Source organism: Pyrenophora tritici-repentis, chromosome 7 (genome assembly GCF_003171515.1).
Source record: "Pyrenophora tritici-repentis strain M4 chromosome 7, whole genome shotgun sequence".
NCBI classification, from domain to species: Eukaryota; Fungi; Ascomycota; class Dothideomycetes; order Pleosporales; family Pleosporaceae; genus Pyrenophora; species Pyrenophora tritici-repentis.
The window spans coordinates 160,317-188,043 of record NC_089396.1 but is presented as its reverse complement, the minus strand read 5'-3'; the positions used below and the strand labels follow the sequence as shown (position 1 = coordinate 188,043).

Genomic DNA, 27,727 nt, shown 5'->3' with positions numbered 1-27,727 from the left:
ATGTCCTGGCCTCGCATACCAAACTGAGCGATCCATAGCAGTGCTTGACGCCCTATTAGCCGATCTAAATTCCGAGAGAGCTATTCCAAGCTTTGATTGATCTTGCTTATAGTAACTCAAAGCGTCTGGCCTCTCATGTGCGCAGAGAAGTCAACAAACAAAACAACCAACATTTGAGGCGTAGATGTTGATTGACTGGCTCATTTCTTAGGGCTACAGTTTGTTTGTTTGAGTTGATGAGACTGAAGAGCCAATTTTTGGTTGGTTGATTGATTGAATATTGATAGACTTAAGGTTCTGAAGGGACGTTTCTATGACAATTCTGCAGGCGGCTCTTCCCACGTTCCTATCGCAAACTCTTCCGTGAGCTCCTCATCAGTATGCTTTGCTGCTGTTGTCGTGCTTGGTGTTGTAAAACCTGCACGAGTCCACCGTTGCAAGCACACCAAAGCAGCCAGTAACTGCGCGCCAATTTTCCGCCTTTGTGGCTCAATTATATCGCCAGTTCCCGCAAAAACGCGCTCACAATCAGAGCTGGAGGCGGGTATAGTCAACACGTCGATCGCCAATCGTGAAAGATGTGGATACTTCGGCTTCAACGATAACCAGTACTGTACAGCTGTTGGACCCTCCTTGTGTTGATCAGACGTCCACATAGGCTCTTTTAACCAGCTATCGTACTCATCCTCCACCTCCAATGTATGCTCGCCGTCCTCATCTAGTATAGCGTCGATAGCGTCGTCAAAGCTGCTCATGGTAGGTTTTGGCGCAGGGGTTGGTGTTGTGGCAGCAGCGGCAGGCTTGTAGGCAGCCCAAACCCGCAGAAACTTCGCGTGCGCGGTGCTCAATTGTGTAGGTTTGTCGCGCCAGAAGCGCTTAGAGTATGTTTTATATCGTGGATGTAGTGCCGTAGCTGCGTAGTAAATGGGACTTTGGAGGATCTTAGTAAAGTAATTGCTCGCTTTTCGCCTCGCGGCTCGCAGGTTGATCGGGATGTGATCTTCGGGCGCCTCAGATGGCTCGTGGTTGACCGATTCGTATGGCCGAAGGCGTGCATCCAGCTCAGTTATCACACTCTCAAATACTGGGATGACCTCGTAGAGTGCGCCAAAACGGCCACACTTGCCGCGGCCTTGGAGGCGATCTGTAGCAAACTTGAGCGGCTGCAGTATCGCCATGTACTCAGTAATCACCGCCCAGTCAGCCGCCGTAAGGCCGTCTGACCTCATCCACCGCGGCACATCAGGCAGCTTGTTTCCTCTAATAGCTGCCTGTTCGTCAGCCTGTTCAGTCTCGCGAATGTGGTACGTGGCGTATGCGTTGATAGCTTGTTGGAGCTGAACTCCGCGCTTAAAGCAGTCGTAATAGCTGTTCCAACGTGTAACACACGGCTTAATTGGCTCGCGAGTGCCGCCGCTGGCGCCTGTGGGCATGCTGTTAACTGCCTCGCGTTGGCAATCTTCAAAAATACTCCACTGCTTCGGCGTGTTGATGTAGTTGATAATATCAAGATACACGCCAAGCGGTCCTTCTTTCCGCCACTCCTTCATGTAAAAATCCTCCATCTTTGTGTTCTCCAGGGCGTTGTTATACGCGTCAGCATCCCTCCCGAACATAATCGTTTGGCCAACAAGGTTAAGTATGTGGCAAGCGCAGCGGAGGCGGCGATCGGAGGCAGAAAAGTGGTACATCGCGGCGAGTTTGTTAACAGCGGTGTCGTTATTGTAAGCGTTATCGAGCACAAAGTAGCCGAGTTTGCTGCGATTAATGCTGAAGGATTGCAGGATTTTGGTTACAGCGTCAGCTATCGCCTCACCAGTGTGGGCACCCACCAGCTGCGGCAGCGCGATGGGTAGGTCAACTATCGCGCCCTTACTGTTGGCGTAGTGAGCAACTACAGAAAAGAAGCCACGTTTGCCGCCTTTTGTCGTCCACCCATCGAAGCTTATATGTACCTTGCTCTCGGCTTCAGCCAACGCGCGCACCACCTGAGGCCGTAGCCAACTGTACAACCTCATCACGAACGCTGACACGCTGTTATGAGACCTCCATAACGCCGCCTCTGCCTCAGGATTAGCAAGCCTGATCATCTTGCGAAAAGCCGGCGTCTCAAACTCGCGGAGTGGTCTGTTGTTGTCGACCAGCCAGAGCGCAGCTGCCTGCCGAAATTCTTGTACGTCGAAGTTTCCTATAGTCTTGTACGCCTCTAGACTAAATTTGACACCGCTTAGAGCTGCCTGACGAAGTGATTGTTGTCCATGTTTGCGGAGAGGTTTGCTTAGGATTGGACCATCTTTGCTGAGCCGATGACCAGGTTTATCAAGCTGGAGGTGCCCGTTGGCGGCAGTGGTTGACTTCGTTACTCGGTGTACACCATTAGGTAGCTTATGAATATGACAGTACTTGCACACAAAGTACAACTCATCTGGGTGGTGAGTACCCTCCTTCCAGACACGCCAGCCGTGTTGAAAAATCCAGCTTGCCTTGCCTCGTGGAGTGCTCAGCGGCGCGACAAACCCCTTTAATCGCGACCAATCGACGCCCTCAAAGTCGCGAAAATCGACGCTCACAGCGCTATCCTCCTCCACCGAAGCCTCAGTGGCAGCGCTAGAGAAAGCTAAAGGCTGTACAATAGAGTCCTCTGGCTTATCAAACATTAACTGCGACTCCCAGGCTGGCTCATCAGTGAGCCGAGAGGCTTGTGAGGCAGCCAAAATAGGCAGTGGTGATGCCCGCCGAGGGCGCTCCTCGGGTTGTTGTACAGGCTTACATGGCGGTTCAATAGCCCGTGTGGGCGGCTCGATAACTTGTGTAGGCGGCTCTGTAGGCGGATCCGGCGTACTTTCTGGCAGCTCTATCGGCTGGGTTGGCTGGCTGCCGTCACCCAACAGCGCTTTGAGCGTAGGTTTGCGCGTACGTTGTGCTCGCTTGAAGGGAGTATCAGCTTCTTCGGCAGCCTCGGGCTTGCGTTTTGCTGGTATAGAGGGCATGGATAAGGCTAAAAGTAAGCCGGAGCCGCGAGAAAGTAAGGTGTTGTTAAATGTTATAAGCCTGATGTCAGTAGCACTAGGAATAGAACATGTGTGAATCGTGTTGTGTATTGTGCTACAGGAATTGAGATCTATGTCTCTGCCAGCTAGCGTTGTGGGCGCTAAGCCTCGTACGTACTAGCCTGGAGTGAGTGAGAGATGGGATGGAACCTAGGTCATATAACTTACACGCGAGTAGGCTTAGTAAGCAAGATCCAACACTAAGAATTCGTCGTTGAGCAGCTATCCCAGAGGCCTCACCTAGGTATCCCCCTCCCTCGCTTACTATCAAACAACACCAATCCTATCAACATTTTGTTCTCAAGATTGGTTGATTGATTGACAGAAATACAGTGGCTAACTGTTGGTTAGTTGGTTGGCTCCGAATCAAACAAATCAAACAACAATATTGATGAGATATTGATTACTGACAACCTTGCATGTGCGGAGACTGTACCCGATCCCATAGCAGTCTTCTCTCGCGCCGCTTTTAGCATGCGAACGAACAATGGTTTCAATGCAGGAAGCGACCCGGCAATAATGCCGACAGTAAGCTCGACATAGTTCCACATCATCCATTTGTCATGGACAAAGCGCCGCGGATCCTTGAGTATGGTGTTGAAAGCGGTTGCTCGAAAAGCTCCGGCGGCGCCGACAAAGATTCCGAGGGACAATATCGCAATGAGCGATATACGTGTTCGGAGGTTGACACTGAGTTGCCAGATCAACGTAACAGGCAAAAGCGCAAGGAGAAAATCTGTTAAGCAATTGATCACTATAGATGAATGAGTCGCATTCAAGATGACAAACCATATGGGCACAGTTACTGACTAGCATTGAAGAGAGCAATATCACCAAAGGTTCTCTTGCTGAAACATCTCGCAGTGCCGTTGCCGAGCGGTGGTGGCCGGAGGCTGAAATTCCAGCTGGCTTCTATTGGCAGACAGGCCCAAATCTGTATATTTTACAGTGGTAAGTACAGGATTTGAGATAAAATCGAAGTGAGCCGGCCTTACTGGACAAGATTAGTACCGTGTCGCATTACCCAGCAGATAAAACGTACCCAATGTACCAGTGCATGCCAGCATGAAGGCCAAGAGAAACACATTCAGGCCATACAAAAATACTCTGTAGGCTCTCACAGTGGCGAACCTTAGTAGAAAGAACGCAACTGATATCTTAACGATCGTCACCGCAGCATTGCAGATGATCTGATGTGCATATCGGATTTTGAGTAAATGCTGGTACTTGACCGGGTCCATCTGGATAACCGATGTGTACTTTCCGAGACCGAGGGGGACTTGCAGAAGGATACAGACGAGAGTTGCTATGGCCATCACCTGTGGTAATTGTGTCAGCGATTATTAAAGACCAGCCTTATGGGGCGCTTACCGAGGCCAAAATCATCGTCCAGTCATTATATCCAAACGATTTGATGACTACAGCGCGAGCGTAACAGCGTAGTATTACTGTCAAAACTGCAATGGTGCATAGTGTAGCAGCTTCCGCAATAAGGTTGTGGGCATTGGAATAGGCGATGAGCTCGGGTGACGGCAAAGAGGTGGGGATGTCTGATGGCGCCATGTTGGTAAAGCGTGTTCGGCTGGAGAACTTAGTACACGTTGTTTGACAAGTACATGTGTACGGGTTAGGAGCAGAGCGTAGTGGATATATGTATCGATGAATCTATCAAAGCGGAAACTATTCACTGAACCCAAGATTGCCATCGTTGCGAGGTCAGCATAGGTTCACTATTATCATTGATCGACTCGAATCCTCCACATCAAGCACGTAAGTTTCAGAGCCTTGTTCTTGTTTTCATTAGAGCTGATAACTCTGCCTCAATTCCGCCATGAGAAACTGCGCCGCAACAAGACTGCTCGGTGTTTCGTCCTAGATTGGGCAGCCCTTGCTTGCACATGAGATTAACGCGTTCTGCCTACATGTTATACTCATATGACGAGATGAATACCTACTCCCACTGCTCAGACAAAGTCCTCTTTCACAAGACCGTCGCGAACTCAGGTATTGACGCTTTCCTACATCTTCTCCAATCCTCTCCTCTTGGGGACATTTAGACCTCTGGGGATACTCTGCCGAAGAGTGCTCCGCGGATTGAATAAGCTTTTACTTTTATCCACGGCCAAGACGGCTCGGCATGTCCGCAACGGGTGACGGGCGAGGTGGCGTTGAGGTTGTCTCCCAAGGTCCTATGACTCGCAATTGCCGCTGTGATTTCTTGTACACAAGTGGCGCATACATGGCGCTAAAGACATGACAACGCTCAGTAAAAAGAGTGTCATCTATCGGCTGGCACCGTTTATCTAGTACCAGAAACCCGTGTTTTGCGACCGACTTTGCTGGTCATGGCCTGCACCTACGTCCGTAGCGGTTTTCGGCTCGCTTCCAGCGCCGAGCATGCGCCCCGGTATTGCTACCATGCAGCTCTGTGGCACAGCTGACAACAATCCCAAATTCCCCAAGGCGGTACACACCTCCCCAACTCAAGGCTGTTCGGGTTGGGCATGTGCAAATCTCCGCTGCATACTCCTCGTACGAAGAGTGGATCAACAATCCGCGTTTGTGTGTCTTATCGAGTGATCAACAGGTGACAGGCTGATGATATGTGGAAAAAACAACGGTATTATGTATATCCGCCACATTTGCTCTTCCCAGCGCTCTCCTTGCGTCCGTAGCTTGGAATAGCTTATCTAGACGCGTCGCTTCACGGCATTAAAATTACAAGAAACGAGAACTGACTAGCCATCGCATGCAGCGTGTAGGCGACATCAATCCGACGAAGTCGAGACCTGAACAATATGCACCTGTCGCATATGTTACTAAGGTGCATACGCAGTGCTACCGTCTTGTACCCTTATAAATTGTTCTGTGTATCTTCTGGAAAGAGATTGCCAACATAGTATCGACTTGCCACTCAACCAGACTTTCCAAAAAGCAAGTTGACTTGGATTACTTGCTTGACTTGCTTGGTTTAAACCAAGCAAGCAAGTCAAGTAAGAGCTGGGCAGCTAAGCAAGCAAGTCAAGTCAAGATACTTTGCTTGCTTGGCTTACTTGGTTTACTTGGTTGTTTTAGCGTTACTGTGATGAGGGTGCTAAAACTGCTGTACGGTAGATGTCGCGATGGTTTTGAAGTGTTGCAGTTGCCTCGGTTGAGTCCCAAACAGGCTAAGCGGCTATCAAATAACGTTAGCCTTAGTCTAGCGCATTGCTCCAATCTCGACGTACGCCTGTCTAGAAGCCTATCGCAATGCAGTATCCCCTATAGCAACGCGTTTTCCAGTGATTTATACTGCCCTGATACCCCCAATATGGCCAAACGTCGCCTACCACAAACTTCTGCTCGGAGCAAACGTACGAAAGTAGCCGCTGCCACCAACAACGTCGCCTCAACTCCTGAGGCTTCACCTGAGCCTGCATCTAAGCCTGCATCTAAGCCTAGACCTCAGCGTCGATCACCTCGCAAAACCCTAGCTGCCGCAAGCCAGGCTAACGCCTCGCCGCCAATACCTACCTTCGAGTTGCAGTTCTTAGAGTCGCAGGCGGAGGCTGAGATTGTCGCGCCCACCGAGGGCAGCCGAGCTGGCACGGTGGCTACAACTGAGGCTGGAGAGGGTGGTCAGGATGAGACAAACAGCGCACTAGTTGAGAACTTTGACGGCATTGACTGGGCACGTTTACCTGATTTTATCAAGCCATTGGCGCGTTCTAAGCGCCCAAAAAGTTGGATCTTTCAGTATGGCTACCGCGTTGTTGAGCGCCATGCTACATCTCGAATCTGGTTTGTGTGCAAGTACTGCCATGTACACAAAACTATCGACGCTGGCCGTGGTGGTTTGTTTAACATTACTCAGGCTACAACCTCAGCAGCCACCCATCTCAGCCAACCAAAGCCTGGCCACAACCTTACGAAAGATGGCCCAAAGTTAGCGCAGAGAGCTCGAGGCCAGCTGTCGTTGCGGCAAGCTTTTGACGCTGGTTTAGACGTACAACAAAACACTGCTAACGCGTTTGGAAACTTCGACGTAGAGGGCTTTCGAACAGCCACTGTCATGTGGCTTGTTAACCGAAACCACCCGCTCAGCGAACTTACGACGCCTGATTTTAGAGAGATGATGAGATTTGCCAACCCAGAGGCAGAGGCAGCGTTGTGGGTAAGTAATACCAGCGTTTCTACCTTTGTGATGAGGTTGTTCCGGTCTATACGACCGCAAGTTATCGACACCCTGTCAGGCTCAGTAAGCAAAATACACGTAAGCTTTGATGGCTGGACAACAAAGGGTGGTAAACGTGGCTTCTTTGGAGTAGTCGCTCACTTTGCCGACGCAGCTGGAATAATACGAGACTTACCAATCGATCTGCCTGAGCTCGCTGGCGCCCACACCGGTGAGGCTATTGCCAAAGCTATCTCGACGACGCTCTCAGCATACGGAATAACAAGCGACCGATTAGGCTATTTTGTACTCGACAACGCTACCAACAACGACACTGCGATCGCCGCGCTCGCGCGCGAGTACGAATTTGAGTCCGCTCACCGGCGCCTCCGCTGCAGTTGTCACACGCTTAACCTCATCGGCCAGGCTATTATATTTGGCACCAACAAAGACGCCTACGGCAACACTCAAGAGCAGTACAATACCGAGGAGCAGTATATGCGAGAGTGGCGGAAAGATGGCCCTATTGGAGTGCTAGTTGACGTCATCAACTATATCAAAACGCCGCAACAGTACGAGCTTTTTCGTGGCTACCAGCGCCTTGCCAACAACAACCTGCCTGCTGAAGGGCGTCTCAAAGTACTCGAGCCAGTCAAGCCTGTCGTCACTCGCTGGAACTCATACTATGCTGCTTTTGAGCGCGCTACCAAGCTTCAAGCCGCGTATAACTTGTACGCTGAGCATCATATCAATAGGGTTATCCTTGAAGATGCGCACGCTGCGCAGCGGAATAATAAGCGGCCCGACGCCCCAAACTGGATGAGATCAACTGGGCTCCGAGCTGCTGACTGGGCGGTGATTGCAGAGTACCAGGACTGCTTAGAGCCGCTCAAGTACGCCACAAAACGCCTCGAGGGACGCTCTAAGGATGGCAAATACGGCGCAATCTATGAGGTTATACCCGTTTTTGAGTACGTACTCAGCAAGCTTGAGGCCCGGGCGCGCCCGTTCGAGCACGTCGACTTCAACGCTCATGCCGAGGCTCCAGAGGATCACCTCAACGTCAACCTCCGCGCCGCGTGGAGCAAAGCCAACGACTACTACAACAAGCTCGACGACTCGCCCGCTTACTACGCCGCTGTTTGCCTACACCCGTACTACAAGAACTACTGCGATGTGGCGTGGGCAGACAAAGCTGATTGGCTTACTAGTGCCAACGCGTCGTTCCAACAGCTTTGGGCGGCATACAAACCTCAACGAGCACGCCAGCGGTATACAACTGCGCCGAGTAGCAACAACATAGACGAGGCAATTATTGCTATACTTAGCCGCAACAATGACCGAGAGGCTCCACTTGACGAGTTTGAGCGCTGGAAAACACAAGAGCCGCAGTGGACGCAGGAGCAGTACAACGCAGATGGAAATCCTGTCCAATACTGGATACAACTACTGCCGAAATACCCGCATTTAGCGCAGTTTGCAATCGATATCATGACTATCCCAGCATCAAGCAGCGACTGTGAGCGCCTCTTCAGTGAGCTTGGCGACCTTCTTGAACCTAAACGACGTGCTCTGGGCAGTGAGCTACTCGCAGCTCTTCAATTAGTAAGGTCATGGGTGCGAGCTGGTTATAAACCGTACAACTGTAGCGAGGCTAAGCTTTCAGATGAGCAGCTTGTAGGAGATTACAACATACTAGAGTGGAACACTGAGTTTTGGTAATTTGTATGTAGCTTAATCTCTTTGTAGTAGTCAAGTAATCCAAGTACTTGCAAGTAATACAAGCAAGTCAAGCAAGTAAAAAAATCACCCCAAGCAAGTCAAGTAAAGCCTATGTTTGAACCAAGCAAGTCAAGTTTAGAGCGGTGACTTGCTTTACTTGCTTGTTGGAAAGTCTGCACTCAACATGAAATTTGTATTTGTTCTTGTGGCCTTAGCCGGCAGCGCAGTCGCAAATGCTCCTCAAACCGATGCCTTGGCCAAACATGGACTGGAACAGCTATGGCTTGACGTCGCCAAGCATTCTGATAGCTACTCGAAGGAATGCACTCCGGGAACAGTGGCTAGGCGACGCGAATGGTAAAAGATCAGGTTTGGCCGTGTGTGGTACAATCTGACATACACCAGGTCCAATTTGAAGCGTTCGGAGAAGCTAAACTACATTGACGCCGTTCAATGCATGGGGAAAAAGAAGGCGAGGTATCCTGCAGCGATTGCCGGCGGCGCGAAGAATCGTTACGATGACTTCGTGGTAACCCATATACTATTGACGCAGTACACCCACGGTAATGTTCGTCGTTCTTCCCATACTGCTTGTCGACCTTGCTGACATTCACAAGGGCAATTTCTTGTCCTGGCACCGCTACTTCATGTGGGCTTGGGAGCAGACGCTGCGTAATGAATGCGGGTATAAGGGATACCTTCCCTACTACAACTGGGCGTTGTGGGCGGACAACCCTCGCGCATCTCCACTCCTCGATGTAGACTCCGCAACAATCAATTCAATCCGGTCACTCTCCTAGACCCACTTACCTATCTAGGTAGGGCTTAAACTCCTATAGGTAACTACTAGGCTTAAAGCGGTAATCAATCAATCCAATCTGAACCTTCTAGGACCCACTTAATTGATTGTTGCGGACTGTGCCTCGATGGCAGCGATACGAGTATCTCTGGCGATGGAGAGTACGTTCCAGGACGCAACTTTAGCTGCGTCCCCAATCCAGGAAGATGCTTTGTCGAAGTCCCGCCAGGCCAGGGTGGAGGTTGCGTTGCTTCTGGGCCGTTCAAAAAGTGAGTCATCTAGACCAAGTTCGGTTTCCAGCGTTCTGACAGTGGCTTAGTTGGAAGATGAATATTGGGCCGGTCACGACTCTCGATACGACTGTACCGCCGAACCCGTCGCCTGATGGTCTTGGGTACAACCCGAGATGCATCAAGCGTGACATCAGCAACCGATCTTCATCCGAAACGACTGATGCCAAAGTCGCCGATCTGATCACAACCAGTGCCAATATCTCCGCCTTCCAGAATACACTGCAGAATCCCTCGCCTGGAATATTGCGTGTTCATCTTGGCGGTCACCAGACTATCGGAGGAGATGCAGGCTCCGACTTTTACAACTCACCGTCTGATCCGTACTTCTGGAACCACCATGCACAGATTGACCGTGTTTGGTGGACATGGCAGAATCAGGACTTGGAGAAGAGGCGGTACACCATTGCTGGGACGCTTACTTTCCAGAATGTTCCTCCGACTAGGAATGCGACGTTGGACGATGTGATGACGTTTGGAGATTACCTGGGGTTTCCCAATATGACGATTAGGGAGGCTTCGAGTACGGTTGCTGGGCCATTCTGTTACATATATGAGTAGTCAGTTGATGACGAGTATTAATGCTGCGACTGAAGGGTGAGAAGATTTCCAAATGATAAGCAGTGGCAATAATATTGGGATTGTAGAGGTCGTACACCATGCACGCACACGCGTGAATGAAGTGTGAGCCCACGCGTCTGACTACTGTAGCGCGTTGGGCTGTCATGACTCGCGTCAAGGCAACTCCGGATGCACGTCATTTTCAACGCGCCCCGCCAAACATCACAGCTACTTTACAACTCCAACTTACGCAACCGCAGTGAATACAACATGACTGAGAAAGGCGCGCATTTGTTAGAGCGCCCACTTTACGTATTCGATCTTCCCGAAGAGCTCCTAGCCACACTCACGCTCAAAGACCAAGCCGAACGACCACCACAAAAAGAGGCCCCACTAGAGTCACGTAAAGAGGTGGGAGACGATGATGGCGCGCCAGCCAAAGCGACATCATGCAACCTTTGCGGCCTCGGCTTTGTGACGCTTGCAGACCAGCGCAGCCACGTCCGATCCGACCTTCACGGCTACAATCTGAAGCAGAAGATAAAGGGTGCCAAGCCAGTGGGCGAAGCAGAGTTTGAGAAGCTCATCGGAGATTTGGATGAGAGCATATCGGGATCGGAATCATCGGAATCTGACGAGGAAGACGAGGAAGACGGAAGCAAACCGAAAGACTCGACTCTCAGTGCGCTCCTGAAGAAGCAGGCAAAGATATCAGATCCCGAGTTCGACGAATTCTCCTCACAAAAGAAGCAGCGAGGGCCTGGCAAGCCTCCGTTGCTGTGGTTCACATCTCCGTCCATACCTGAAAATATGTCGCTCGGCGTGTATCGTGCGATATTCTCCAACACGGAGCAGGAAGCAGAGTCACAGATTCTAGATACTATACGGAACAAGCAGCTGTCGCCAAAGCAAGCTCCAAAAATCAAGGCAAATGAGGGCGGGGTCCCGCTCCCCGGGACAGACATTGGGCCGCATTACTTCCTGTGCATGATTGGAGGGGGCCATTTCGCTGCTATGATTGTAGCACTGGCTCCAAAGACAGGGAAAAAGCATACCGGAGTCGATGAGCGGTCTACGACTGTGATAGCACACAAGACGTTCCACAGGTACACCACACGACGAAAACAGGGTGGATCGCAGTCGGCCAATGACAACGCAAAGGGCAATGCACACTCTGCCGGTTCATCGATACGTCGCTACAACGAGAGTGCGCTGGTCAACGAGGTACGGGAGCTGTTATCTAGTTGGAAGAGCATGATAGACACAGCAGAACTGGTATTCGTCCGCGCGACAGGTGCTACAAATCGGAGGACTTTGTTCGGTCCATATGAAGGCCAGGTGCTGCATCAAAACGACCCGAGGAACCGAGGATTTCCATTTAGCACTCGGCGAGCAACCCAAAAGGAGCTTATGCGCGCGTTTGTGGAGCTCACACGCGTCAAGCAGAGTACTATCGACGAAGCTGCCCTAGCTGCTATGAACAATCCTGAAGCTACACGAACAACTACAACACCAGCAGCGAAACCCAAGCCTCCGAAGCCGACCAAGGAGGAGGAGCTTGCTACACTACACACGTCACAAATCATACCCCTCATCAAGCGCTCCAAGGTCCCTGCGTTACTGAATTACATCAAGACCAACAGCGTTCCATCCACGTTTACATTTCTCCCAGCAAACCATCATACACCCACACCACTACATCTCGCTGCATCTCTCAACTCCGCGCCTATCGTACTAGCGCTGCTCACAAAAGCTGGTGCTGACCCAACGCTCATGAATGATGATGCTCGAACGCCATTCACCTTGACGGGCGATCGTGCAACGCGTGATGCCTTCCGCGTTGCACGGTCGGAGCTCGGGGAATCAGCCTGGGACTGGGAGCAAGCCGGCGTGCCTGCAGCCATCACCAAGGCTGAAGCTGACAAGCGAGATGCACAGGAGAAGAGCGAGAAAGCAGCAGAAAGCAAAGCCGAGGCTGATCGGAGAAAGGCAGAGACGGAAAGGGTACGAAAGGAGAGCGAGGCTGCTGAGGCGAAGCGGAATGAGACGAGACTTGGTAAGGGCAAGACTTTGGGCGCTCCCGTCAAGACTGGGGCCGATCTGAGGGAAGAAGAGATGCGAGGCCTGACGCCTGAAGCAAGGGCTCGACTGGAGAGAGAGCGAAGGGCTCTGGCGGCAATGAGGCGCATGCAGCAGTGAGCGAGCAAGATACTCGCTTTGATTTTATGAACATCACAGCAGCGTAACCCAATGATACCCTGTAGCCCTTCAATCTCTCGGTACTTGGCTAAGTCGATATCCTCTGATGCCTATAGCACCGAGGAGTTGAAATACCTATTAGGTCCTTACCTACACTTCAAGTATCCTATGACACCCAAGTAATAGTGGCCCGGCACATGTTCGCACGTGCGGTTCGGCCGCATTCGGGTGGGCCTGCAGCGGAGCATTCCGGGCCCCTCAAACGTCATCCCCCAGACTTTCACATGCCCCTCGCTCCGCCCCTCATCCACAACCAAAGACAAGCGCGAGCTTGTGAAAGCGTCCATGTTCATCCAAGGTCTTTCATATCCACTTATCTGTACATCTTGCCCTGAGCAGGTTATGCTGAGCGGCAAGGCTTGGACAACTGGGCTGGCTAGGCTCGGCAACGTAATACCTCGAGCCGATCCCCGGCCGAACGACATCAGCACATCGTAACTTCCGCTCGTCCACTGGAATCCGGGATATGCCAAGCACTTCCGTTAGTTGCCAGCTGCGTCCTGAGACAGACGCGTGCCAGTCCAAACTAAGTCACTCGGCTTGTGCTGCCGCAAGGACCGAGGCTGGCGGAGCAAATGAGTGTTGTCCCTCATACCCGCGGGTAGCTTCTGATGTTAACCATGGTACGATATGACTGTCGAGTTTCCTTGGGCGTGTAGCTCATTCGTAATCTCTACCTCTCGTCTTGCGGCTTCCCGATACGTACCATTAGGATATCTCTTTCTTCCTTTGTCTCCAGATCGAGAGCCCAGGTCTTTCAAGCGTACTGCATCTTCTCTTTCCCAGACCTGTGGTGAAGCTCAATCGTGCTTTCAGTGTCCCAGGTCTGCGTAACCCCACGTGCCTATTTCTGGGGCAGTCTGTGGCTTCGATTCGTCCTAACAAACATTTCTGGTTCTTGAGCCCCAACACTACACACTATGTCTGCGAAATCAGTACAAGGGCCTGGCGGCAAGAAGCCAGCTTCAGCGGCGACTAATCTCATTGGTAAGCTCGATGTATACGCATGTGAAGATCCAGCAGATACTGACTTGCTTAGCCGGTGGTGGTGCTGGAATGATGGAGGCGCTCGCATGTCATCCTTTGGGTGGGTTGTCACTTGGATGCAAAACGTGTGTCCGTATCTAACAAGTTAGACACAATCAAAGTCCGAATGCAGCTTTCGCGACGAGCTCGTGCGCCAGGGGTGCGTTCACCTACCTATTCTCAGTGAGGAATTTAGGACTAATGTACCGTAGGCGAAGAAGCGCGGATTTATCACGACCGGCAAGGAGATTGTCAAGCGAGAGACCGCACTGGGCCTATATAAGGGATTAGGCGCTGTGCTTACTGGCATTGTACCTAAAATGGCTATACGCTTTACCAGCTATGAATGGTACAAGCAACTTCTGGCCGACAAGGACGGCAACGTTGCGTCCAAGTCTACATTTATGTGTATGTAAAGATGCCGGTAAAATCTTGCAAGGTCTAACACTGTAACAGCTGGTCTCGCTGCTGGAATCACCGAAGCCGTATTGGTAGTCACGCCCATGGAAGTGGTCAAGATCCGTCTCCAAGCACAGCACCACTCCATGGCGGATCCGCTCGACATTCCAAAGTACCGAAACGCTGCCCATGCCATGTACACTGTCGTTAAAGAAGAGGGCGCAGGAGCGCTATGGCGCGGTGTCTCGCTCACAGCGCTGCGCCAGGGCACAAACCAGGCGGCGAACTTTACAGCATACTCTGAGTTGAGGGCGCAACTGCAAAAATACCACGGTACGACAGATCTACCCGGGTACGAGACTAGTATGATTGGACTCGTCAGTGGTGCTGTTGGGCCGTTTACAAATGCCCCAATCGACACCATCAAGACGAGATTACAGAAGATGCCTGCCGAGCCAGGCCAAAGTGCCGTTCAGAGGATTGTCACTATTGCCAGGTAAGCCAAGCATTGATGACTGTGAGCGCGGCTGACCAAGTTTAGTGATATGTGGAAACAAGAAGGCATTCGCAGTTTCTACAAGGGCATTACACCGCGCGTAATGCGAGTCGCTCCCGGCCAAGCCGTCACATTTACCGTGTACGAATACTTGAAGGGTATATTGGAGCAAGGCCGGGAGATGATCCCGGGCGGACAGTACGAGGAGTAGCTGGATTCGATGTACATTCCTGAAGCGCAGAATAATGAGCCTGAATTGATACATGAAATCTCACTGGACATGACCGACATGTGAAGACAAGTGGGGTGGAGGGGCTGCCAAGGTACAGCAAGCTACTGCCCCACCGATGCATCACAGTTGAACGTCAGGGTAGTCATACAAAACTCGCGTTTACCCACAAGTACACCTCCTCAACAACCCTCAATCGCTCTCAAATCTACCAGCAAAGATGCAGTCTGGTATCTCCGGTACTGTAACGACAATCTCCCCCTTCCTGTACCCCACCACCTAACAACCACCAGCTTCCCAGGAGCTCAAGTCGGCCCTGGGCAGTCTCATAACCTCGACGAACCAACGCGGTGTCCTCGCCACAATCCAGAACGAAACCATCGTCCCCAGCGGCACCATCACCTCCACCGCCTCCACCTTTGTCGACGACCTCTCCAACCTCTCCCCCCACATCCAACCCAACACGGCCCTCTACATCCTCCTCCGCCGCGCCGACACCCTCGCCTCCGCCGACAAATCCCTCGTAGCCATAACCTACGTGCCCAACGCCGCGCCCGTGCGCCAAAAAATGCTCTTTGCCAGCACGCGCCTCACAATGGTGCGGGAACTCGGCGGCGAGCACTTTGCCGAAAGCGTCTTCACGACCGAAGCCTCTGAACTCACCTCCTCAGGGTGGGAAAAACACATCGCACACACGGCGTCTGAGAAGCCGCTTACGGCCGAGGAGCAGTCGCTGCAGGATATCAAGGACGCCGAGGCGCTGGAGAGTAGGGGCACCCGCGGCCAGGGTCTCGCTCAGGGCGGCCGTATAGCCATTCGTGCGGACGACGAGGTTGCGCGTGCGTTGAGGGAATTGGGGGAGGGCGGTGCGGCGGATAACCTCGTGCAGTTGCGTATGGATGGCGCGAGTGAGACGTTACAGCTTGTGTCGACATCGTCTGCCACGCCATCTACGCTCGCCGCCGCCATGGATACAAAAGAGCCGCGGTACGCGTTTTACCGCCACGACGACGCCGACGCGAGTATTGTGTTCATCTCGACGTGTCCGAGTGGGGCCAAGATACGGGAGCGTATGATTTATGCGGCGAGCAGGGGGAATGTGGTTAGTCTGGCGCAGAATGAGGCGGGGCTCAAGGTGGTGAAGAAGCTGGAGGCGACGAATCCGGACGAGGTTACTGAACAGATTATTTTGGACGAGTTCAAGGTGGAGAAGAAGGAGGAGAGTAAGGGGTTTGCGAAGCCCAAGAGGCCGGGACGGCGGTAAGATTTTGTTCAAGACTCTATGTAGATGTGTAAAAGGAACTAGAAAGGCGTACAATGATACGGAAATCACAAGTCTGTCTACTCATCCCCGTTCCTGAGAAATCCCCGGTTGACATGTGGTCGGCGCTCCATCTTGCCAAACCGCGCACTGGGCTTCAGCCCCTTCTTATTCTTCTTATCCACCTGTCTACCCTTCAACCAGTGTTCACGCACATTCTTCGTGTTGCGGTTGACCTTTGGCGGCAGCACCTTGTTCTGCTGTGCTAACACCGCGACGTTCAGCTTACCCTTTTTCACATCTTTCGCTGGCTTCTCGGTGCGCTCGAGGAACTTGATGTGGCGGTTCAATTTCTCCTTACGGAGTTGCTCTTCTGTTGCGCCGCGGCGTTCGGGGGGAGGCGTGGGCGGGCGCTGGTCGTCGATGTTTTCGAGGAGGGAGGCGGGTAGTAGACCGTTGGATAGGTCGATTTCCATGCGTGGTTTAATTGCTGCCTCTTCTTCCTCTGGGCCTGCAGCGACGGCCTTTGCTTCCTTGGCGGCTTTCTTGGCCAGCTTCTTTGCTTTCTTCTCCTCACGTTCACGCTTTGCGGCTTGTTGTGTGGCGATGAGTTCCTCGCGCGCTTTCCGCTTGGCTTCCTCCTTTGCTTGTTGGGCTTTTTGGGCGCGCTCGGCGTCTGCTTGTGCGGCCTGTGCCTTTGAGCTGGCGGCGGCGGTTGTGACTACTTCGGGGGCTTCGTCGTCTGAGTCGCTTGCATTGTCCTCGTCTGAGTCTTGGACCGATCCAGCTGCGGGTTCCGTGACGGTGGGGACATCATGGAACTTGTTGGCGGTTGGCGAGATTTGTGTGACTACGGACTCTTCGTCGTCGTCGAAGTGCATGTGTGCCTTCTCCGGTTGTGCAGAAGGAGGAGCTTCCTGTGAGGGAATAGGCGCCATTGAGCTCTCATATGAAGATGTGGGGATCTCGTCGTTGAACCTGGAGGGCGTCTCTTCAGCCTGAGGTGGGCTAGACACCTTTTGCGGTGTCTTCCTCGGTCGTCCTCTCCCCCTCTTGATCACGGTCGATGTTGGCTCAACGCTCGCTTCTTTCACTTTTGGCGTTGGTGATCCTTCAGGCTGCCTGTGTGTAGCTGGTGTCTCATACACAGACCCAGCCCGCTGCGCTGGAGTATAGAATACTGCATCGTGCGAAGTTTGCGCCTCGTCTTCCTTGCCTTCGGTAGCTGAAGAAGCATCGGGAGATTCTCTGGAGGGCGCAACTACGGCGGCGACATCGTCTGCAGACACTTGCGAGAGTTCTTCGGTAGGCGCATCAGACTTTGCTGCCGCTTTCTTTTGTGACGATCGAGGAGCCGGAGCCTTCCTCTGTCTCTTTGCTTGTGTCGGCGTCTCCAGCGCTTCCAATTCTCGCTTTCCGGCGGTTTTTCTCGTCGAACTGCGTGGCGTGGGCGTCGGTGCGCCGGGCGTCTCCGTACCTCCTCGTGTAGTAACCATTACGGCGACGGTAACGCGATACTTATTTCGGGTTGTAGACCGCGAGGTGGATATGCCGTGTCAATGAGGTGAGACCTTTGCAACACGCAAAAAGATTCTGGTCCTGGCGTGCCAAGATTTCGCGGCCATTGCGGACCTCCGAGATTGTCATGTCCCAACCTCACAAACCTCCACTACCATGTCGTCGAAACTAATATCGCGCTCAGTGAGAGCAACTTCAAGTCTGGACATCTGTTTGCGGTGCCAGTTCCGCCCATTCCTGCCAGCGCTTTGTCGCAATGCCACAAAATCTTCAGTTCCCCGCAGGCCGGGCATACAAACACGAAACTATGCCATGAACATGAGGCTCGACGCTACCAGACTCCGTGCTGATGTCGATGCGCGCAGTCGACTCGGCTTCTACACATTGTACAAACAGCAAGCTGTCCTTGTAATGGAGCCGCATACTGCTCTGAGCATCTACGCCGATTTCGCCGCACATAAGAACGACACGGATTATGGTAGCCAAGTTCAACGTATAGTGCAGAGTGGGTATCAAGTCTAGCGTTCCGCGAACAAGGTGCTGATATCAGCAGAATACAATGTCCAGCTAGATGATGTCACATCGCTCGCAATGGTCACTTTCATGATACCAGATATCAGTGATCCTGCAAAGAGGGCTAAACTTCCTCCAAGTCCGCATAAAAAGATGGCTGGATTACTTTTACAGGGCTGTGCTCAAGCTGAAGATCCTCTAGCCATTGTGCATATCTTGACTGCCGCTCATCTAGCCAACTTTGGGGATGCTGCCGCCCATGAGATCTTGACGTTGTTTCCACGGCTGGAACTAGGCAAGTACCGCAATACACTGGACACTCTACGCCCGGATCCGAAGAAAACAGCCTTGGGCCCTGAAGTGTTGACTCTAAGAGGACTCTTTCTCGAGCAAGAAGGTCGCAAAGACAAGGCCAAAGAGATGTATCTGGAAGCGATCAAAACAGCACCTCTCAAATTCCAAAGAGGATCAAGGCATCCGCTGCAATTACCTCTCATGGCACCGTGGAATGCACTTGGCTACATGCTGAAAAATGACAAAGATCCCAAGTTGCAGGCAGAGGCGAAGACGTATTTCGAAAAAGGCGCTCTAGAAGGTGATGATCCAGTATCTTACTACGAACTTGCGGCTTTTGAACCCAGACCAAGCGAAAAGTGGCTGAGATATACCAGTAGAGCTGCTGGAGCTGGCCACCGACAAGCCAGTATCGATCTCGCTGCCTTTTACCAAGAGCTTGCAAAACCAGGTTCAATTGCTTTGAAAGACGGCAACATACGGAAGGCGCTCTCTTGGTTGCTAGGGTGGCGACGCGGCAGTACAGCGGAGTTGGCGCGGGAATGGCTTCAAGTAGCATCCAACTTTGGTCATAAACCATCAATGTTGCAGCTCGCAGATTACCACGCATCGATTCATGACCACGAAGGAGCCATGGAGCATTTACGTCGCATGCTTAAACCTCCAAGCACAGCTAATCAGCGAGAAGAGTGGCCGGAACTCGTACAAGTCGCGAAGAGACGCCTTGCTGGAATCAGGTGACGGATGTATGGAGATGCTGCGGTTATGTCTATCATTCCAGGTTCAGTGGCTGTCAACCCAGCTTAATCGACATTAGTTAGTTCGCTAAAGAATACTTGGCAAGTATGCGCGTGTAGGGGAGCAAGCTACTCCAACTTTTTACTTACGATTTCGTTGTATAAGACGTTTTGGTCATATTCTCTCCAAATGACTATCTGCGGATCTACGCACACTACCCCGCCCCGGCAGATGAGTCACGGGCCTTCCTTATCTGGAACTCTGATAGCGGGAAGCACTTGACCATATCTACATAAGATTCTTTTCAAGTCATCGTTGTACTTTAGAATTGTGGTTTTATAACCAACATCTTTCGTGTTAGCTATTGAAGTCCATCATTCCCATCTCACATCATTTCCACAGCCATGTCTACTACAACCAAACCCCATCGGAAAGGCCTGATAGGCTCACCTTCAAACTTCTGGATACACTCTTCACAATCCGGATTCGATCTCACACACCCAGAAACACATTCATCGCCGCCGTCGGGAAAAACCCACACCATCCAAACAACCACCCAACCCATCACAATAGACGCATCAAAGTCTGCCCTCGTCATAATCGACATGCAAAACTTCTTCCTCTCCCCAGCCTTCGGACGCAACCAAAAAGGACCCGGCCACGCCGCCTGCACGCAACTAATCACGCACGCCATCCCCGGCGCGCGAAAAGCCGGAATCCGCATAATCTGGGTAAACTGGGGTCTCACAGAACAAGAAGTAATCGACATGCCACCGTCTGTAAAACGGGCTTTTGGCTTCTTCGCAATACCCGCAGACAGCGACTTTGGCCCCAGCGACGCCGCCTTCGCCCCCCACGAAGATAGCATAAGCGTCGACCGACACGGGGAAGAAAACGCTTCCGTCTACCGCGGCATCGGCGCTGACAGCGGTACCTTAACTCTTCCCGATGGCAAAACTGTTCAAGGCGGTAGACTACTCATGCGCGATACGTGGAATGCGGCTTTGTACCCCCCTCTCGACACCATATACGCCCAAGGCAGCAAACTCGCCCACAACCCCGACGTGTTAATCCACAAGAACCGGATGAGCGGGCTGTGGGGTGCCACAACGCCGTTGAAAGAGTTCCTAGACGAACAAGGTATTAGGACGTTGTTTTTCACGGGCGTGAATACGGATCAGTGTGTGGGCGGGACGTTGACGGATGCGTTTAGTAATGGGTTTGATTGTGTGTTGTTGGGGGATGGGTGTGGGACTACGACGCCAGAGTATGCGCAGTTGTGTTGGGAGGATAATGCGGCACGGACGTTTGGGTTTTGTGCGAGTTGTGAGGGGTTTGGTAGGGGGGTTGGTGGAGGGTAGGGTGGGAGAAAGATGGATATGAAATGGGTGGAGGGTGTGGTGGTAACTATGGGAGTATGGAGACTATAAGAGTGGAAATACTTGGGGAAACCTGGCAGTTCTACCCTATACTTGGTGTCAAAGGGAAGACTCTTGTCTGTAGTACTGTGATGCTGTTAAGCTTCCTGATGAAGACTATATTCTAATTTTCATGGACCTCTTCTTCTCCGCGATAAGTTAACTTCTGCAAAGAGGAGCTTATAAGGATTACTTTCAACTTGACTGGAAACCATAACATGTGCTGAGATACAGATCCTACATTGAAGGTGCACTAGACTATTCGGATGTTTACTACACTTTGTGCAGTACAGAATCAAGACAGAGGTAAATACTAGGATGCTTATGCAGCCACTGCCCGATAAAGAGAGGTCAGGGTAAGCTGCTTTCGCATTTGCGAATAAAAAAGGAACCCGGGTTATTAACTCTAATGATTTCTTACCTGGATTGGCATAGGGATTATGCTGTAGAATAGAGAACGAATCGTTCGGGCTACGGACTAATTACTACAAGAGTGTATAGAAGAGTCCGTACCACACCGAAAACACCCCTTGAGCATAACATCTCCAAAAAAACCCAACGTCTATACTACAACTCTATCCCCGCATAAACACTACAGCACATGCCCCTTCCCTAGCCTCCCGCCAAGCCCCATCCGCGGCCATGCGCAGGAAGTAAAAAGCCTCGGCTAAACCTGGCTACCCGCAATCGCAAGAACCCGATGCTAGCCCCACCACCCTAGCACCTCTACATCATCACCACCCTCGTCGCAACAACGCACCTCCAACAACCCACCCCAACCCTTTGCGTTCCTTACCCCGGTGCCGTAGTTAGTCCGTCGTCGCGCGCAATGTCTGGATTGAGGATATTAGTCCCCGTCAAGCGGGTCATTGACTATGCGGTATGTGATTTTTTCTCGATATGCCGACTTTTGCTTGAGCCGCATGATGTCCTTTGTCTTGATTGAGAGTTGGAGTTGAGAGGTACAGGCGCAATGCTATAACACTCCGCCCACATACCACCTCCGTCCAGCAATACTAACGAAAATCAAAAAGGTCAAACCCCGCGTCAACCGCGCCCAAACCGCCGTCGAAACCGCAAACGTAAAACACTCGATGAACCCCTTCGACGAGCTCTCCATCGAAGAAGCCGTGCGAATCCGCGAAAAGAAATCCCACCACGCGTCCGCGCCCGCCGTGGAGGAAATCGTCGCTTTCAGCGCCGGCGTCCCCAAATCCCAGGATATCCTTCGTACGGCCATGGCCATGGGCGCCGATCGCGGCATCCACGTTGTTGTCGAGGAAAAGGACGCGCTGGAACCGCTCGGCGTGGCGAAACTACTCCGCAAAGTCGTCGACGAGCAGAAGAGCAATCTGGTGATATTGGGGAAACAGAGTATTGACGACGATGCGGGTCAGACGGGCCAGATGTTGGCGGGGCTGTTGAATTGGCCGCAGGCCACGCAGGCGAGCAAGGTTACGATTTCCGATCAGAGCGTCGAGGTGGTGCAGGAGGTGGATGGCGGTGTGCAGACGATTAAGGCAAAGTTGCCAATGGTTATTACGACGGATTTGCGGTTGAACGAGCCGAGGTATGCGAGTTTGCCGAATATCATGAAGGCGAAGAAGAAGCCGTTGGAGAAGAAGAGTCTGAGCGATTATGGGCTCGATACTGAGATACGGTTGAAGACTGTCAAGGTGACGGAGCCGCCGCCACGCAAGGGTGGTGTCAAGGTCGAGGATGTAGATGGTATGATTAGCAAGCTCAAGGAGTTGGGTGCTTTGTAAGAAAGAGATAAAAAAAAGGTAAGACGCGAAATGAAGATAGAAAACTGGCGACATACAGCGATCATGGATATCAACATGTGAGCATGAAGAAAAAGACTACCATTTTTTGCAAAAAAGCATAACATGATCCATGGGCGAGCGGCGCACACGGGCGAGCGGCGCACCCCACCAACTTTTGCAACTTTAAAGCGATGCATCTCAACAACGCGATAATATTATTGCTAGATATTGATACAGTAGATTACTCTATATTAATAGTATCAGTCTTGCATGTGCGCGAGTTGTGCCCAGTCTCCTTGCACCTAGTGCAGCGCCTTTGAGCCCGCTGGCTGAGGCCTGATCGCGCTCCTCCTTGACGCTCTTCATGAGCAATCTGCTGGTCAGCCTCATTTTGAGCCAGTATGTCCTCTCCAGCTCCCTTTGTGAGTACTCCATGCTTCTGTATACGCCTTTTAGAGCGCCGCCTACGCGCTGAGGCTGCGCTATTGGCCTTCTCAAGACTAGAGATCCGATCGCGCATCAGCTCAGCAGAGAGCATCATCACCTCGGCGCCCTTCTTTAGCTGGTCAATCGCCATAATAATTGAAGCTGGTGATGAGCTCTTGTGCTGGCGCACGCGCTCACGTATTAGGCTTGACTGAGCCTCAAGCTCACGCGCGTTGCTCGGCGTTTGAGCTACCCAGGGAGCCTCTGGCAGAGCTGCTGGAGGAGTAGGTGTACGCAGTTGTACATCTACCTTTGATAGAACAGCCTCTGGTTGTAGAGGAACAAGGCCTGCGCCGCGGAAGGCTGAGCAGATATTGGCTGGCGTGAACGCTTGATCAAATGCTGCCTTGAACGCTGGCAGAAACTCTAGCTTGGTGATGTGGTTGATGTGGTTGCGCATAAGGCTCTCCACCTCACGGCTGTACGCGCGCTTCAATGGCGAGAAGCAGCCAACATCAAGTGGCTGGAGTAGGTGAGATGAGTGAGGAGGCATACAGAGCGTATGGATATTGTTCTCCTTGCAGAGCTCCTGGAACTCTAGAGATTGGTGGCTCTTATGGCCATCAATAATAAGCAGGCGACGCGCGCCTACACTACGAGCCTGCGTGTGAGCGTTGAAGTGCTTTAGCCACTCAACTCCAAGCTCATTATTCGTCCAGCCATTATCGCTGACTGCGATCGCCCAGTCGCGTGGGATCTCAGCTTCCTTATACCAGGCTGATAGGTGGTACTGGCCAGCGAAGATGAGGAACGGTGGGACTGACCAGCCAGCAGCGCTGATAGCAGCGATCAGCGTTACCCACTCGCGATTGCCTGGCTGAATACTCTTCGGCCTGCCTCTCCTCTCTGCTCCTGTTATAACTAGCTGCGTTGTAATCTTGCCCATCATAAAGCCAGCTTCATCAAAGTTGTAGACGTCCTCATCGCAGATACCTAGCTCAGCCTTTGTCTCTTCTACAAGCTTAAACCACCTCTTTATTAATGTTGCATCCTCACAAAGAGCTCTCTGCCTATCGTACGCTTGGTTGAAACACGTCCGAAGACTGTCTGTACGCTTAACAAAGGTAGATGGCCAGTTGACTCCAACCTGCTCTCCACCACGCGCAGCCAGCAGCTTATCAGCCATATCACGTACAGCTGTGTAGGTAGGCGCAAATCCACGCAGATCTAGCTGAAGTATATAGCTAATAATCACCTCCTCTTCTCTCTGGGTAAGCTTCCTTGAGTTGGGCGGGCAATCGCGTCGGGCAGGTATACCAGCGCGTCGGCGGCGGAGCGTTGTTTCGGCTACGTTGTAGACTACTGCAGCAGTACGGGTACCTTGGATCTGGTGCGCATTAATAGATGAGATAGCAAGCTGAATATCTGCTTCATTTGATAGTAATTGAGTAGCGCTGCGTTGAGCCATTGTAGATTAAGATCAGTAAGGTGAGTAAAGTTGGTGGGGTGCGCCGCTCGCCCGTGTGCGCCGCTCGCCCATGGATCATGTTAACCACATATACAGACATTAAACCATGCATCAAAACCCCCCCGCCGGCTATGCGAGAACCCGCTGAAAAAACAACACTGGTCTCTCAAAGTGAAAAAGGGGTATATCTATCTACTCATGTCCGCATCTGCACATTCACAAAATCATAACCCCCCTCTGATTCCTTCACAAAAACCTCACCTCATTGAACAAGCTCGCCCTAACCTGCATCAAAGCCACAAGCTCAAGCACAAAGTTCTGCAGTATAACCACATTCGTGATAATGTGCAGTAGACTGGCTTCTCTCACATCATCCTGCTCGGCCTCGTCATCCTCGTTTTCAGCACCACTCGTCGCGTCTTCCGAGGGCTCCTTGGGCGGAGGTTGGAACTTGGAGAGCATGACTTCGACGTCTTTTGAACCGGCAGCGCGGCGGAAGCGGATACGGCGTTTACCGAATTGATTCATTCTGATCTGCGCGATGCTGGCGTCGACGTCGGAGAAGAGGGACATTTGTTGCATGCCGGTGGGTGGTGTGGCCATGGGGGAAGTAGCTCTAGCAGGCGAACCGACAAGAGTCTGACCGCCATATCGAGATGGAGCAGGCGATGTCGTGGGTGTGTTTCTCGAACCCGATAATGTTTCCTTTCGTCCGCGGGGAGATTGAGCTCTCAGCGGTGTCTGCGGCTGCTCGAGGACGTGTTTCGGTATTTGCGGCGCCCAGGAACCTGGGATATCGGATGGAGCTCTTGCTGGTCGCGAGAGGGGGGTTGACATTTTCGACTCCTCGACTAGGTCCTGGTGGAAGCGGAAGGCGTTCTTGCGGTTCGCAACGTGGTCATCCCAGTCTTTGATGTCGCTGCGTAGAGCATCGACTTGCGCCTGGAGCTGCTTTAGACATATGAATAGCTGGGGGGTTGCTGACGGGCTCCAAGTTGGGAAGCGCTCGGCCAGGAACATGCCCCGTAGGTTGTCGTTGGTGAAGGGCTCGAGCTCGGGGACATCGCTATCGAAATGGTAGTCGGCGGGGTCCACGGACAGCCATCCTTCCAAACGCAGCTGGGAACAACTCCCAAGCGTGATGATGGCCTCTGTGAGCGCCAGGTTTGTCTCCACGTCGTTTGTGAGGAACCGAAGCATCAAGTCCAACAGGGATTGGAAGAGCGGGTCTTCTGGAAGTAGCTGATGGGGATCGACACTGCGGGCTGAAGCTTCGGTCGAATCGAAATATCCCTTGTCCTTTGCAGATGTTATGGGTAAACCGATAGTTTTGAGTGAGCAGGGATGCGACTCCAATGAGCTCAGAACATCCTTGAGATAGCATTCGTAAGCTTCATCAACGCCGTCCATACCAGCAAGGTCCACGGCAAGGTTCAAATATAGGTCAAGCTCCTTGTTAAGCGATCCAACTGTCCTGTGGTGCTCTTTGTGGTGCAGATTCATTACCTTGACGAGAGATCCCAGGGCGTACCCATGGCTTTTGCTGAGTATGACGCTGGTCAACTTCAACGACGCAATGACGGTTTGAGGGTTGTGCGAGGCTGTGCTTCCCAAAACCAAATCGACCAGGTTGAACAGCGATGGGTTGAGCCTGTCGTCTTCCTCGGGCGCGCTGAGAAGCATGAGCGACTGGCGCCGTTTGACAGCGGCTGGTGACCGGGGTGTTTTGGCCGAGTAGTCGGAAAGCGCCAACAGGTACTGCAGCATCATATTGACAAGCTCGGGGTGATCTAGCGCATCCAGGATGTGCCGGAGATATGTAAGCACGGCCACGGATGAACCGCCATCGGCGTCGGACGACTCCAGCAGCGAAGGGTACCTGATTGTGTTAGCTACGCACACTACAAACATGTTGAGACTGACAGTAGTTGCTGCAGGAACAAGGCCTGGAAGTGATCGATCAATGTAACCCTGACGTCCACTGAGCGACAATGCTCGAGCACGTCCTGCCAGAAGGTGAGGTAGGATAGAAAGGTGAGGAGATGGCTCTGGAAGTCTGTGCCAAAGAAGTTCTCGGCTTGTGGGTTGGGCTGCATCTCGGTGTAGTCGGAAAGCGATAAGACGAGTGGCAGATCCTGCGCGGGGTGTAGGATGGAGAGCTTTCTAGATGATGTTAGTAGACATTGACAGTAGTGGACGGACTCCATGCCTGCTCATCTGGCTGTATAGCGCACCCAGCCCCGTTGCCATCAGCGTAGGCAGGTCGCTATTCACAATCCACTGCTCCAGATCCATAGACCGGGATGCAGACTCGAATATGTACAGCAGTCCTGTGCGCGCAAAGTCTCCGATTCGGCCTTCGTGGTGGACATGGTCGATGAGCTGATAGCACAACGGAAAGTCCTCTTTTTGGGTGACACCGGCGAAATCGGTTTTTTGGTTCAGCACCCGTCGATGGCCGTCTACCGATGCGGTAGTAAACCACACGTGCAGAATCTCAGGCTGCAGTCGGATCTTGGCCGCAATGCCGAACAACAGCTCCACAATATCAGCCTCGATATCTTCTCCTATGCCTATGCTTCCAGACCCGATTGTTCGGTCGATGAAGTTCATGAGCGATGCAGCGAAGACGTCATTTTCGAGGAAATCCTCCTCTTCGCTATCGATGAGGGCATTGTAGAAAGCCACGGCGTCCCTAACCGTGCCCTCATCGTGTGCCGTAGCAGCAATTTTGGAGACGGCGGTATATATTTGCTGAGCGGCGGCAAACTGCAGACACATGTGCGGCGCTGGAGAGCGCGACTCATCGCTGAGAATGGCCGTGAGGGCCTGGAAGCCGCGGCGGATCTCCCCCAAGGCCTCGCGGTCGCAGGCGAGATTGTTGGACTTGCGCCATGATTGCTGCGCATTGTCAGTTCTCTCTTCAACAGCATCAGCTTCGCGGATCGTACTAGAATCTGGTTGTATCGCTGTCGGAAGCGTGCCAGCCGCTGTTGTGGGTTGTTGGGGGCGGCCTGCTTCTTCTTCTGGGACGAGCCGCCGAGTAGCCTCACCCACTTTGACAACAGGTCAGCATCGCATCGACAGTCTAATGGGGCAGAAATACGCACGAAGTCCATTTGATATCTTACTCACCCCGCATTTGGGCCGTGTACGTGGGGTGCTGGGCGTCAGGAGTTATATCATGTCGACGCGGAGCGCGCCGAGGTGGAGCTGAGCGCCCGCGAAACCAATCGCGTGGCATCCATCTCCGCAGCGCACAGGCGATCATCATTTCACCCTCCCAACCTCCACCCAACCTCTATGCGAGTATAATATGACACCCAAGTGCAGGTATTACT

At 52.3% G+C, this 27,727-nt stretch overlaps 14 protein-coding genes across 14 annotated transcripts; 9 read left to right on the top strand and 5 right to left on the bottom strand.

Moving 5' to 3' along the window:
- Window positions 1-311: 311 nt before the first annotated feature.
- On the bottom strand, window positions 312-2,990 carry PtrM4_124760 (Dimer-Tnp-hAT multi-domain protein; the record flags this gene model as incomplete). Its single annotated transcript, XM_066108673.1, has 1 exon — window positions 312-2,990. One exon carries the CDS (start codon window positions 2,988-2,990, stop codon window positions 312-314), a length of 2,679 nt encoding a protein of 892 aa, XP_065960665.1.
- A 1,064-nt stretch (window positions 2,991-4,054) lies between these two features.
- Window positions 4,055-4,613, bottom strand: PtrM4_124750 (uncharacterized protein; the record flags this gene model as incomplete). The annotated part of the gene is made up of 2 exons (XM_001939589.2): window positions 4,055-4,369; window positions 4,422-4,613. 2 exons carry the CDS (start codon window positions 4,611-4,613, stop codon window positions 4,055-4,057), a joined length of 507 nt encoding a protein of 168 aa, XP_001939624.2.
- Window positions 4,614-6,360: 1,747 nt separating this feature from the next.
- On the top strand, window positions 6,361-8,925 carry PtrM4_124740 (uncharacterized protein; the record flags this gene model as incomplete). Its single annotated transcript, XM_066108672.1, has 2 exons — window positions 6,361-6,403; window positions 6,524-8,925. 2 exons carry the CDS (start codon window positions 6,361-6,363, stop codon window positions 8,923-8,925), a joined length of 2,445 nt encoding a protein of 814 aa, XP_065960664.1.
- A 184-nt stretch (window positions 8,926-9,109) lies between these two features.
- Window positions 9,110-9,725, top strand: PtrM4_124730 (uncharacterized protein; the record flags this gene model as incomplete). The annotated part of the gene is made up of 3 exons (XM_066108671.1): window positions 9,110-9,282; window positions 9,331-9,493; window positions 9,543-9,725. 3 exons carry the CDS (start codon window positions 9,110-9,112, stop codon window positions 9,723-9,725), a joined length of 519 nt encoding a protein of 172 aa, XP_065960663.1.
- Window positions 9,726-9,851: 126 nt separating this feature from the next.
- Window positions 9,852-10,596, top strand: PtrM4_124720 (tyrosinase central domain protein; the record flags this gene model as incomplete). Its single annotated transcript, XM_066108670.1, has 4 exons — window positions 9,852-9,885; window positions 9,927-9,993; window positions 10,044-10,542; window positions 10,591-10,596. The coding sequence occupies 4 exons, from the start codon at window positions 9,852-9,854 to the stop codon at window positions 10,594-10,596; spliced, it is 606 nt and encodes a 201-aa protein (XP_065960662.1).
- A 249-nt stretch (window positions 10,597-10,845) lies between these two features.
- On the top strand, window positions 10,846-12,774 carry PtrM4_124710 (MAP7 multi-domain protein; the record flags this gene model as incomplete). Its single annotated transcript, XM_001939587.1, has 1 exon — window positions 10,846-12,774. One exon carries the CDS (start codon window positions 10,846-10,848, stop codon window positions 12,772-12,774), a length of 1,929 nt encoding a protein of 642 aa, XP_001939622.1.
- A 980-nt stretch (window positions 12,775-13,754) lies between these two features.
- Window positions 13,755-14,966, top strand: PtrM4_124700 (mitochondrial uncoupling protein 2; the record flags this gene model as incomplete). Its single annotated transcript, XM_001939586.2, has 6 exons — window positions 13,755-13,821; window positions 13,874-13,921; window positions 13,971-14,020; window positions 14,073-14,268; window positions 14,317-14,755; window positions 14,801-14,966. The coding sequence occupies 6 exons, from the start codon at window positions 13,755-13,757 to the stop codon at window positions 14,964-14,966; spliced, it is 966 nt and encodes a 321-aa protein (XP_001939621.1).
- A 238-nt stretch (window positions 14,967-15,204) lies between these two features.
- Window positions 15,205-16,248, top strand: PtrM4_124690 (actin monomer binding protein; the record flags this gene model as incomplete). The annotated part of the gene is made up of 2 exons (XM_001939585.1): window positions 15,205-15,223; window positions 15,278-16,248. 2 exons carry the CDS (start codon window positions 15,205-15,207, stop codon window positions 16,246-16,248), a joined length of 990 nt encoding a protein of 329 aa, XP_001939620.1.
- A 77-nt stretch (window positions 16,249-16,325) lies between these two features.
- On the bottom strand, window positions 16,326-17,741 carry PtrM4_124680 (U3-snoRNA-assoc multi-domain protein; the record flags this gene model as incomplete). The annotated part of the gene is made up of 1 exon (XM_001939584.1): window positions 16,326-17,741. The coding sequence occupies one exon, from the start codon at window positions 17,739-17,741 to the stop codon at window positions 16,326-16,328; it is 1,416 nt and encodes a 471-aa protein (XP_001939619.1).
- A 334-nt stretch (window positions 17,742-18,075) lies between these two features.
- Window positions 18,076-19,311, top strand: PtrM4_124670 (TPR domain containing protein; the record flags this gene model as incomplete). Its single annotated transcript, XM_066108669.1, has 2 exons — window positions 18,076-18,268; window positions 18,317-19,311. The coding sequence occupies 2 exons, from the start codon at window positions 18,076-18,078 to the stop codon at window positions 19,309-19,311; spliced, it is 1,188 nt and encodes a 395-aa protein (XP_065960661.1).
- A 401-nt stretch (window positions 19,312-19,712) lies between these two features.
- Window positions 19,713-20,524, top strand: PtrM4_124660 (uncharacterized protein; the record flags this gene model as incomplete). The annotated part of the gene is made up of 2 exons (XM_066108668.1): window positions 19,713-20,474; window positions 20,522-20,524. 2 exons carry the CDS (start codon window positions 19,713-19,715, stop codon window positions 20,522-20,524), a joined length of 765 nt encoding a protein of 254 aa, XP_065960660.1.
- A 1,031-nt stretch (window positions 20,525-21,555) lies between these two features.
- Window positions 21,556-22,492, top strand: PtrM4_124650 (FixA, Electron transfer flavoprotein, beta subunit; the record flags this gene model as incomplete). Its single annotated transcript, XM_066108667.1, has 2 exons — window positions 21,556-21,606; window positions 21,761-22,492. The coding sequence occupies 2 exons, from the start codon at window positions 21,556-21,558 to the stop codon at window positions 22,490-22,492; spliced, it is 783 nt and encodes a 260-aa protein (XP_065960659.1).
- A 241-nt stretch (window positions 22,493-22,733) lies between these two features.
- PtrM4_124640 (uncharacterized protein) lies at window positions 22,734-24,104 on the bottom strand (the record flags this gene model as incomplete). The annotated part of the gene is made up of 1 exon (XM_066108666.1): window positions 22,734-24,104. The coding sequence occupies one exon, from the start codon at window positions 24,102-24,104 to the stop codon at window positions 22,734-22,736; it is 1,371 nt and encodes a 456-aa protein (XP_065960658.1).
- A 528-nt stretch (window positions 24,105-24,632) lies between these two features.
- PtrM4_124630 (RAI16 domain containing protein) lies at window positions 24,633-27,505 on the bottom strand (the record flags this gene model as incomplete). Its single annotated transcript, XM_066108665.1, has 5 exons — window positions 24,633-26,265; window positions 26,310-26,545; window positions 26,589-27,287; window positions 27,338-27,442; window positions 27,497-27,505. The coding sequence occupies 5 exons, from the start codon at window positions 27,503-27,505 to the stop codon at window positions 24,633-24,635; spliced, it is 2,682 nt and encodes an 893-aa protein (XP_065960657.1).
- Between the last annotated feature and the right edge of the window lie 222 nt (window positions 27,506-27,727).